The 11,515-nt window shown below is 47.6% G+C and overlaps 3 protein-coding genes across 4 annotated transcripts; all 3 read left to right on the forward strand.

Moving 5' to 3' along the window:
- The first annotated feature begins 2,078 nt into the window (after positions 1-2,078).
- On the forward strand, positions 2,079-4,172 carry LOC4341732 (protein trichome birefringence-like 5). 2 transcript variants are annotated; one of them, XM_015787167.3, is made up of 5 exons: positions 2,079-2,700; positions 2,786-2,978; positions 3,054-3,247; positions 3,446-3,604; positions 3,685-4,172. In XM_015787167.3, exons 1-5 carry the CDS (start codon positions 2,195-2,197, stop codon positions 4,022-4,024), a joined length of 1,392 nt encoding a protein of 463 aa, XP_015642653.1. In that variant the 5' UTR covers positions 2,079-2,194; the 3' UTR covers positions 4,025-4,172. The 2 variants fall into 2 exon arrangements, with proteins under 2 accessions (XP_015642653.1, XP_015642654.1); XM_015787168.3 differs by having other exon boundaries at positions 2,786-2,975.
- A 717-nt stretch (positions 4,173-4,889) lies between these two features.
- Positions 4,890-7,422, forward strand: LOC4341733 (glutaredoxin-C8-like). Its single transcript, NM_001421677.1, has 4 exons — positions 4,890-5,150; positions 6,105-6,184; positions 6,941-7,039; positions 7,132-7,422. Exons 1-4 carry the CDS (start codon positions 4,990-4,992, stop codon positions 7,200-7,202), a joined length of 411 nt encoding a protein of 136 aa, NP_001408606.1. The 5' UTR covers positions 4,890-4,989; the 3' UTR covers positions 7,203-7,422.
- An 884-nt stretch (positions 7,423-8,306) lies between these two features.
- Positions 8,307-9,780, forward strand: LOC107275395 (uncharacterized). Its single transcript, XM_015786921.2, has one exon. The coding sequence runs from the start codon at positions 8,307-8,309 to the stop codon at positions 9,672-9,674; it is 1,368 nt and encodes a 455-aa protein (XP_015642407.1). The 3' UTR covers positions 9,675-9,780.
- The last annotated feature ends 1,735 nt before the right edge of the window (positions 9,781-11,515 follow it).

The following is an 11,515-nucleotide window of genomic DNA, read 5'->3' on the forward strand; positions in this document are numbered from 1 at the left end:
TCGTCTGAACTGGTTCCAATCCAAATCCAAAACCGCCGCCAGCCTCTGCCACCGCTGTGCTGAGCTGTCCAGCTCCATCTGCTGAATGCAAAGCCATCCATTCCATCATCCTACCAAAATGAAAAATGCCATCTCCACCAAAAAAAAAAAAGAATTCAGAACGGGCAAAACTTTTTCAGAGAAAAGAAATGGCCAATGTCTAGCCGAAAGGTGAGTAGGTGGCGACTCGGATTGCTCCTTTTCTGTAGTAGTAGTAGTAGCATCCATGTCCTGATGTCCAGTTGTCCAGCAATGGCATTTATAATTTCGTACGGGTCGGCCACCGCCCACGGGGCACGGGTAGCCATCATCAACGGAAGCCAGAGCTTGGAAAAAACGAGTGCGAGAGACAGGGCGGCGGTCGCGACGAGATGATGACAGCTTGACAAGGACGCGCGGCGCGCTCACAAGAGTACAACACTGGAGGCGCTGTTCCACGTGTGCTCGCCACCCTGGATTCCGGCAGGTTGCCGGGGTTGGTTGGGGACGATGCCACGGTGGCGGTCAAAGTGGTCCAACGTGGCAGTCAAAGTGGGGCCCACCAGTCCCGCCCCCTCTTTGTGCTTAAAATTTCAGCCGTCCCAATTTTTTTATGTCTAAACACATGCAATCCAGTAATCACGAATGTATAAGCACAGCACGCCTTGTTTGGAATTCTAGTTCTAGGCAAGATTCCCACGGGAGCACGGTCAATCCGGTTGACCAGGAGACCTATCGAAGTATATGGGCTGTCTCGTTTAACATGGGCTTTTTTGTTGGCTTGTTTCTAACAAGGAATAAGTTCACCGGAGGTCCCTCACCTTAACATCGAGATTTTTCGAGGTCCCTTAACCACAAAATAAGAAATGTGTACCCCTAAACTTATATAAATCGTGCATACAAGGTCCTATGGCAACATATATGGGTGGCTTCGCTGACGTGGCATCCTAGTCAACAAATTTTTTTTTAAAAAGTACATGGGGCCCATATGTCAGCAGCACATCTTTTTTTCTTCTCTTTTCTTCTCCTTCTCTTCTCTCTACCCTTCTTCGGGCCGGCAGCGGGTGGAATCAGTGAGCGTGGCAGCGAAATGGAGGCAGTGGGCGGTGGGTGGTGGGTGGAGCGGCGAAGCGGACGGCGGGCGAATGCGGTTGTGAACTTGTGGAGTGGCCGGCAGCGCTGCGTGGAGCAAGAGCGATTGAGGAGAGGTGGAGATGGCCGGGCAGGTTGTCGCCGTCATCGTGTGGTGCGATTGCAATGTGGACAGCAGCGACCTGGCTAAGGACGTCGTCTACGACATGAACGACAAGCATCCCGCTGGGTCGGCGAGTTCCTCGACCCAAGCTTGCTCAACGGAGTGAACGACGGGACACGCTCCTTGACAGGTTCCATGAACGCACTAATCCCAGTGCTCTGCTGCCGCCGCTTCACTGCCTCCCCTCCGCCCGCACCCGTCGCTGCTCTGTGCCGCACTCGCCGATTCTGCCCGCCTATTTTTTTCATAACTATTTTAATTGACATACAAACAATGAGGCGGCATCCCTCGAGGGATCAAATTCCACCCTCAATTCAATGGATCACTTAGTTTATTGGAAATCTGGTTCGATGGAAAGCAATCTACTGCATCTGAGCATCCCGCTTATACATCCAAATTTGATTGTTGCGTGCTTATTTTGTTGCACCTGCTTAGGGGATGTTTGGATCAAGAACCACATCGGATGTAGTGTATTAAACATAGATTATTTATAAAACTAATTACATAAATGAGAGCTAATCTGCAAGACAATTTTTTAAGCCTAATTAATCTATAATTATAGAATGTTTATTGTAGCATCACATAAACTAATTATGGATTAATTAGGCTCAATAGATTCGTCTCACGATTTAATTCAGAGTTATGAAATAGGAGTAGGTTTTATCGTTCTTTTGTGTTTAATACTTCTAATTAGTGTAAAACATGTGATGTGACCCCATCCAAACTCCCCCTCACATGCAAAAATTTCGGCCATCTTGACCCTTCCACTCGATCTGACGCGACGTGTCGGAGTAGTAATTAACTGATGCGCGCGTTTCCCGCCAAGCCACTCACTGCTCGGCTCGACTCCTCCTGCTAGCTCGCCCGTATCCAGCTCTACCTTCGCCGGCGGTGGCGGCGGTGATCGGTGGTCCTCGATCGATGCCGCCGCCGCTCCCGTGGCGGCGCCTCGTCGTCCCGCTCCTCGCCGTCGTCTCCGTGCCTTTCGTTCTCCCGCTCGCACTCCCGTTCCTCCTCCGCTCCTCCTCCTCTCGCCAGCCGCTCTCCGTCCACCGCCTCGACTGGCTCCCTCCTCTGTCCCCGCTGCCTCGCACCCCGGATCCATCAACTCCGCCGCCGCCGCCATTGACGCTCCCGTTGGCGCCACTGACCACTCCGCCGCCGCCGCCGCCATCGACTCTCCCGATGGCACCACCAACGAGGTCGTCGCCGGCCGCTTCCCCGCCGCCTCCCGAGAAGGGCGAGGGTGGAGGAACGACATGCGACTTGTACGATGGGGAGTGGGCTCGCGACGAGGCGGCACGGCCGCTGTACGCGCCGGGGACGTGCCCCTACGTCGACGAGGCGTACGCCTGCGCGTCGAACGGCCGGCCGGACGCCGCGTACACGCGGTGGCGATGGGCGCCGCGGCGGTGCCGCCTCCCCAGGTAGTACTAGTACTAGTACCCCGCCGCTGCCGCCGCTTCGTCGCTCGAGCTCGCCATGGCTGATCCGATCTCGCTAGGTCCGTAGGTTCAACGCGACGGATTTCCTGGCGACGCTGCGGGGCAAGCGGCTGATGCTCGTCGGCGACTCCATGAACCGGAACCAGTTCGAGTCCCTGCTCTGCATCCTCCGCGAGGCCATCCCGGACAAGACGAGGATGTTCGAGACCCACGGCTACAGGATCAGCAAGGGCCGCGGCTACTTCGTCTTCAAGTTCGTGGTAATTAACCTCACTAAAACTGACAAATGGAATCCATGGCGGCGCAGCGTGACAGTAATCATCGTTATCCTGCAGGATTACGACTGCACTGTTGAGTTCGTGCGATCGCATTTCCTTGTCCGGGAAGGCGTGCGCTACAATCGGCAGAAGAACTCCAACCCGATCCTCCAGATTGACCGGATCGACAAGTCGGCGAGCCGGTGGAGGAAGGTCGATGTCCTCGTCTTCAACACCGGCCACTGGTGGACGCACGGCAAGACGGCGAGAGGGTACGTACCTACTCCCCCGTCTCTACCAAGAATCGGATGGGACATGACATAGTATAGCGAATCTGAACAGAAGTCTGTCTAAATTTAGGTTTGATGTACTATAGGATAGAGGGAACATGTGCCATTGTTGTGCAGCTCAAAGAAACCAACCATTTTGGTGTCGCTAGCTGAATCCTGATTGCTGAGCAATGTGGGCAGCATCAACTACTACAAGGAAGGCGACACGCTGTACCCACAATTCGACTCGACTGAAGCTTACAGGAGAGCTCTCAAGACCTGGGCTCGCTGGATCGACAAGAACATGGACCCGGCCAAGAGTGTCGTCTTCTACCGAGGCTACTCCACTGCACATTTCAGGTAACCGAACCTGATCATCACTCGCCATTGCAACAATTTCAGTTCATCTTGATTCAGATTTTAGTATCGAATTTTGGCAGGGGAGGGGAGTGGGATTCGGGTGGGTCGTGCAGCGGGGAGAGGGAGCCGACGCTCAGAGGGGCGGTGATCGGCAGCTACCCGCGGAAGATGAGGATCGTGGAGGAGGTGATCGGGAGGATGCGGTTCCCGGTGCGGCTGCTCAACGTGACGAAGCTGACCAACTTCCGCAGGGACGGCCACCCGTCGGTGTACGGCAAGGCGGCGGCGGGGAAGAAGGTGTCGAGGAGGAAGCAGGATTGCAGCCACTGGTGCCTCCCCGGCGTGCCGGACGCGTGGAACGAGCTGATCTACGCGTCCCTCGTGTTGGAACCCAAGCCCAGATCATGGAAACACCACTAGTACACTACTTCAGTTTCTTTTTGTGTTTGTTTCGGTTTGAGCAGTTGAGCTGATGCGCAAACTGAAAATGTGCTTGATGTTTGCTCAATTGAGGACAGGAGGTTTTGCCTTGCTTTTTGAGATGCAAAAGTCTTCCTCCTAATTTTTTTTAAACGCCATTCAGCTAGCTTTATTGAGAAAAAATAGTTACATCATTTACTAACATGCTAAAAAAAAATTAGAGGGTTCATCGACCCAAATACATCATTCTAATTAAGATATTTCAATTATTTCTTTCTTTCTTGAAAAAGCATCTCTATAGATAAGGTGTTTGTTTCTGTAGCTATGTTTGTGGAATCATAAAAAAAATAAAATCAAAACCGTTCTCCCCAATTTCAGTACCAAAATTCACAGCTTTGCCATCTTTTCCCTCTAACTTTTTTTTTGTTTTTTCAAAAGTCTAATACCTATTCGTAGTCTCTAAAATTAAATTGTTGATCGGAATCTAAGAAACCATCTTAATACTGATTGCATACATACGCATAGTACGTCAGCTGGTTTTGTTACATATTGGATTAGTTAATTACTCGTTGGTTTTTGTTGAAAAAAAAACGTAAAAGAATAGATCTTTGGTGGTGTTTGTAACTGATAAAGATGAAGATTAAGTTGGCGTACATTAAAAAAACTATTAGCACATGTTTAATTAAGTTTTTAGATCGTACCGTTTATTAGTTCGAAAATCAAGGTAAAATCTGAATTTTAATGGGAGACTTTTGGATAGTGGGAGTATTACGTAACCTATACATGAAAGTGCATTCCTGCTTTACGTAAACGAAACAAGGCCGGACGGCCCAAGTCAAGAAGAGAAAGGATCCAGTCAAAATCTGAGAGAGCCGAATACTCTCTTCCCCAAACTATCTCCGCCTCTTCCTCCTCCGCCTCCGGTGATCCGGTCTCGCTATCTCTCTTCCGCATCTCGGGACGCGATGGCGGCGCTGCTGGGCCGGAGGTTCGGGATGGCGGCGGCGGCGCTCATCGCCCTCGCGGCGCTCGGATCCGCCGCCTCGGGGACGGCGTCCAAGTCGTCCTTCGTGAAATCCACCGTCAAAGCCCACGACGTCGTCATATTCTCCAAGTCATACTGCCCGTACGGCCCCCCCTCTCCCATCTATCCTCTGTGCATTCCGCTTTACTGCTCTCGCTTAGCTTTTGCTGAGAATTTCGATTTGGGTTTTGGGATGTAGTAGTCGCCAGTATCATCTATGCGTTTAGCTGATCTAGTTGGGGGATTTCGATTTTGGATGTTGTTGCCGTGAAGTTGAGCGGACCTAATCGTGAATTTGTAGAAAGTCTTGAGAGTTGGTACTGAATTAGTTCTATATCCATCGGAAAACTGTCTTTTCGTTGCGAATTTTAGGAGAGATACATGACCTACTGGTCCTGGCTTGTGACGCTGTACATGAGTCTGGGAATTAATCCTCCTTTTGCTCGATCCAACTGTTGAGTTTTTGGTTTGATTCTTTACACAAATTTGGGACTGTTTGAAACGGACAGAGCAGATAATGGTTGCCTAGTTGGTATTGGACTAAAATGGGGAATGGGGAGGAATTGAGGTCATATGACCTTATGTGGTGATCCAAGTTTTTATCTCTCCTGCAATTCTATATGTGCTGTACACCATGTGATAGAAAATGCAGTTTTACTCAGTACTTTACCAACTTTTATAAAAATCTCTAATTATTTGGTCAACTGCAAATTTACTCCTTTTGATTTAGGCTAGTCGATTAAATTGATGTGCAAAGTATTGTTAACAGTAAGTTTCAGAGCTTTCAGGATTTTGTTTTGTGTAAGAGAGTTGTGGGGGCAATTCTTGCTCTATGATACAAGAACTTGCTGGATCAGAATTTTGGACTTTCAGATTAATTTGCTATTGGTGCTTGTGAAGAGTGAAGAGTAGGTAGCTATATGGAGTGTTAGCTGATGAGTAATGAATGTACAAAAATGATGCCCATGATACCAAAATCCAACCTACCCTTGTCTGCATACATGCTATGATACTAGCTAGAGAAACTCAATCTTAAAAAAACGCATAATTTTTCAGGTACTGTAGAAGAGCCAAAGCTGTGTTCAAGGAACTTGAACTGAAGAAGGAGCCGTATGTTGTGGAGCTTGATCAACGAGGTTTGTTTTATATACGTTTTCATACTGTAATTGCATTGTGGCTTTCTTAAGAATTTTTCTCTTTGTAATATTTATTTTTCTTTACTCTTTAGTATTTGCAGTTATTGATTTATAATGTTATGTCCTTGTGTTCTCAAAGTTTGCTAAATTGAGTATACATCTGCTGTAGAGTGGGCTGTAGCAGTAAGCAGTGCAGTTTATGAGACAGATCTGCTCACGGCTTTCAGCTATATACTTTTTTTCCCTTAGTGGAAGTATCATAGTTTCATTGAACTAACTGGGTCGGCGGGCCCAACATCTTTTTTAGAATGTTGTCATGTACAAAAACAGCACCACTCAAACTAGACGCTGATATAGGAGTATAAAATGTGATAAAGGACATAGTCTAGTGTGGCAATGAGGTTACCATATAATATATTGAAAATGGTAAGAAAACTGCACAATGAGTGTCAGCGAACAGATATAAACACCAGGGATTCAAGGTCTATAGAATGTATCCTTCTTGCCTATCTGTTCAAACTGTTTTCCCTATATGGCACAAAGGGGGGTAAAACAATCAGTTATATCAGACAGAATCATATGCATATTTACTGCCACTGAAAAACCTATCTGTTTTTGCAATTTGGTTACTCCTTGAACATACGTTATCTTTTGGACATTTCTTTCTTTTAAGTACAAATATTGTTCTCAGACCTGACACTAAAAAACATAGTCATTTTGATGATGCCTTGATGCAACAATTTTTCCTTAATGCAGAGGATGGTTGGGAGATTCAGGATGCCTTATCTGACATGGTTGGCAGGCGAACTGTTCCTCAAGTTTTTGTCCATGGGAAGCACCTGGGTGGCTCTGATGGTAGTTTTCCTGTAAACAAATCAATTAAATTTAAGATTCCATGAACTCTCTTTCAATCCTGACTCATACCTTCTGATTGGAAAAAAATGCAGATACTGTTGAAGCATATGAGAGTGGCAAGCTAGCCAAACTTTTGAACATTGATGTCAAAGAAGATCTTTGAGTAGTAATAGTTTAGCATCAATGGCAGGCCTCTTTCATTTCCATAGAACATACCCAAATACTATGCAACTATGAATTCTTCATAGAATTTGGCTGTGAATGTACCTCTTTAGACCCCTTTAAACTGTACTCTATGACAAACCGACAATACCTCCGTTACCTCACATTTGTTATTTGCATAGGCCATCGTAATTGATTGCATCGCAATCAGCATTCTTCCATTTTTGCATTTCCGTGCATATTATGTATTCAATTCAACTAGATGATATCCTGTACGCTGCTGCGGACATTTGCTTGGCAAATAGCTGCCGATCTGGTAGGGATGCGTGCACTAAGAACTGGGATGGAAAAACATGCATTTGCTTGGCAAATAGCTGCCGATCTGGTAGGGACGCGTGCACTAAGAACTGGGATGGAAAAACATGAAAGAAAGCAAAGGCAACTAATTTTATGAAATCTCAGTTATACTCCAATTATAATTATCATATAATTAGAGTAAAGTTACAATGTGATTATATTTGATTTACACTAAAATGTTATAATTATAGTTGAAAGTTCTTCATAAAGCTGTAGAATATTGTATAGCCACTTATTGAAATAATAGGGAAAGAACCAAATCCAAGAGGGATGGATCTGTTTCCTTTCCGCACCCACACGGCCACGCTAATAATTCAAAACCGATTCTAAGAGGCATGTACTGTCAATTCGTTTTTGATTCGTCGTGCTCCAAACGTAGGCAAGATGAACGCTCTTCACCTACGCATAACAAACCTGATCGATCATCGATCAGTAGAAGAAAAGCTACTCCAACTCAGGCCCTCTTTGTTTAGGCTTAGACTTATTGGTCTAGACTTTTAAGTCAGCTTATTGGCTTATATGATTTATAAGCCGGTGAATTTAATGTCCTAAGTTTAGTAGTTGAGTCATACATTTACCTCACATAAGCCAAAAAAGTTTCTCCAACTTAGCTTTTGGCTTAATAGTGTTAGAGTGGCTTATGGCTTCAAAAAAGCCAAACGGAAAAGCTACTTGTTTGTTTAGGCTTAGACTTTTCGATTTATAAGTTGGCTTATAAGCCTAAACAAAGAGGGCCTCAATCGTCATCATGGACGGCGACCATGCCGGCGCCTGGTCGGACTTGCCGGCCGACGTCCTGATCACAATTCTCGAGGCGCTTGACATCGTCGACCTCGTCCGCGCCGGCGCCGTGTGCCAGTGGTGGAACACCTCGTCAGCGTACGTCCGCGGCCTCCACCACCTCCTCTCCCGCCCTTGTACGCCCTGCCTACTCTACACCACCGCCGCCGCCGCTGGCGCCGACGCCGACGCCGACGACCCCAACGTGGCCACCCTCTACAGCCTCACCGACCACCGGTCCTACACCGTCACGCTCCCGGGGCCCCACGTCCACCGCCGGTGGCTCGGCGCCTCCCACGGCTGGCTCGCCACCGCCGACGACGATGCGGCGCTCCACCTCGTCAACCCCGTCACCGGCCAGCAGATCAGCAACCTGCCGCCGGTCACCACCGTCGAGCCGGTGCGGCGGCTGCTCGACGACGGCGGCGCCGTCGTCCCTGGCATGTACGTGGTGTACCCGTACGACTGGACGCTGCGGGTGGAGCCGCTGGTCAACGCGCCCATGACGTTGACGGCGCGCGAGCTCTCGGAGTACCTCTACCTCCGCGTCTTCCTCTCGTCGGACCCTTCGTCCGACATCGTCGGCGGCGGCTGCGTCGTCGTGCTCCTCCACCGCCCCGACGGCCAGATGTCCTTCGCGAGGCTGGGCGACACGCACTGGACGTGGATACGCACGCCGACGGGGAACGAGCTGTACGTCGACGTCGGCTTCAGCGCCGACGGCCGGATGCTCTACGGGATACGCCGCGACGGCGCCATCCACGAGTTCGACCTCGGCGGCGAGCCGGCCCTGGAGAGGACGACCATACTCCCCGCTCAGGATGGCATGATGAGGCACACCAACTACCTCGTCGACGCGCCGTGGCTCGGCGGCGGCGACGGCGGATGCTGGCTCATGGTGTGCAGGCGCATGGGTGCAGCGAACCTCCAAGCCTACGCGGCATGGCTGGCGGACCGGAGCTTGCCCTACGACGGGGTGTGGAACACGCACTCGATCAAGGTGTACCGGGTGGATCCCGCGGCGGGGACGGCGGCGGAGATCAACCACGTCGGCGGCCGCCACGCCCTGTTCTTGGGATGCAACAGCTCGTTCGGCCTCGCCATGGCGGATTGTCCAGCCGGGATCCTGCCGGACCACGTCTACTACACGGACAACGAGGAGCAGTACGCGCTCGACACGCCAGAGTGCGCGAGGGACATCGGCGTTTACCGCATGGGAGATGGGAGCTTTCATCGGGTCAAGCCTCCTTCGCCGTGGTTGGATTGGCCGCTGCCCGCTTGGATTATACCCAGCTTTGGCTGCCTAGGCTATAGTAACAGGTTTCTAGCTAACTAGGATTCCAAAGCTACACATGCATGCATGAACAATGATCGCAATTAATTAAGCTACAGTTAGTTTGTGTGGGCTCTGGACCAGTATATTTTCCTCGTGTTGGCTAATTTTTATACATGAATTTGTATACAAAGGGTACGTGATTTCGACCTCAAAGTAAGTCTCATGTTCAATCCTCAACATGCTCACGATTTCTTCTTAAAATATATTTAGAGCGACGTCTCTCCAAATCTTTTTATATACATGAATTTAAAGGCACGTAACTTAGTGGTTAGAAGAGACTCAGGAGCACCTTAGGTTCTGGTTCGACTTTCCATAGAAATGAATTTTTCAGGATTCAGTCTAATCTTTGAAAATACTCATAGGGGTAGGATAAACACAAATATACACAGTTGCACACTCCGTAGGGGACTGGCGGTTGTCCACGGCTCGAATACAACATCAGCATGCATCCTAAAACAGTCTAGGCCCATAAGCATCCTTGATGGTGACCTTGAGTCGGTGACAAAGGAAAAAGTCTATTTTAGGTCCCTCCTTTATGGGTCAAGTTACATTCATATCCTTCAACCACAAACCAGGCATAGAGAGTCTACCATTTTATCAAAACCAGTATAAATAAAATTCCTCGGTTTGGAAGACGGTTTTGTCACATGTGACGCTTACGTAGCATATTTACTTGATCAATTATGTGACGTGTCACCTACATGGCGAGGTCTAGGAGGCGGCTGCCGTATGCGCCGCCATGAAGGCCGATCTCAAGCCGAGAGAAGGGGTAAAGGGAGAGGGAGACTGACATGTAGGCTTACTCTCTGATGGTTATGTGGATCCTATTGTTTTTTTTAATTTTTTACTTAGAGCCCGTGCGTTGCAACGGAAATTTTTTTAGTACCTAGCTTATTAAGTTAGTTAAACACAAATTCAGTTTAAGTAATACTTTTATAATTTTTCTTATTATAAATAAGTAGGTGATTTAAAATTTTGGGAAGAGGCAGTAGTGAAATGGGAGATTCATTAGAGGATGGTATAAATATCAATGGTAGAGGTAAGAGGTGATGCGGCAGAACGAACACCACCACTACTAACATTTTAAGCAGTACATAAATTAACTATTATGCCATGTAGTCACTACGTCATATAACCGACCAAGCCAATACACCATATGGATGTAATACAAAACGAAACCATCTTCTAAACCCACCAAGGGACACTATTCACATTTGGTTTTGATAGTTGGAGAGCACTATATACCCAGTTTTTGTGGTTGAGGAACGCGAATGAAACTCGACCCATATTTGAGCGACCTAAAATAGACCTTTTTTTTTTTTGCCGGTGGCAAAACACCCAACCAAATCCTATCCTTTGGACCTCAAACCGGCCTAGTCCTCACCCGGCCCCATCACCCTCCCTACCTCCCAAGGCCCCAACCATGGGGGGGGGGGGGGGGCTAATGGGCGATCGCCCAGCGATCGGATCCCCCGCCTCCCCCTATACACAGTCCTCCCACTTCTTCCCTTACTACAGTAAACCACAAAAAAAATTTAAAAAAAACAAAAAGTTAGAAAAAAATTATGTATAGAAATACTATATATAAAAAATTTGAAATCAAATTCAAATTTGAATTCAATTTGATTTTGATTTTTCAAATTCAAATTCAAATTTGAATTCAAATTTAAATTCAAATTTGAATCGGGTATGTAAACTTTTGACTTATAAACTTTGGATCTATAAACTTTAGGTGTATAAACTTTAGATGTATATAGAAAATATTTGAATTTAAATTCAAATTTGAATCGGATATAATTCAAATTCAAATTTGAATCAGGTATATAAACTTTAGGTCTATA

This window comes from Oryza sativa, chromosome 6 (genome assembly GCF_034140825.1).
Source record: "Oryza sativa Japonica Group chromosome 6, ASM3414082v1".
Taxonomy (NCBI): Eukaryota; Viridiplantae; Streptophyta; class Magnoliopsida; order Poales; family Poaceae; genus Oryza; species Oryza sativa.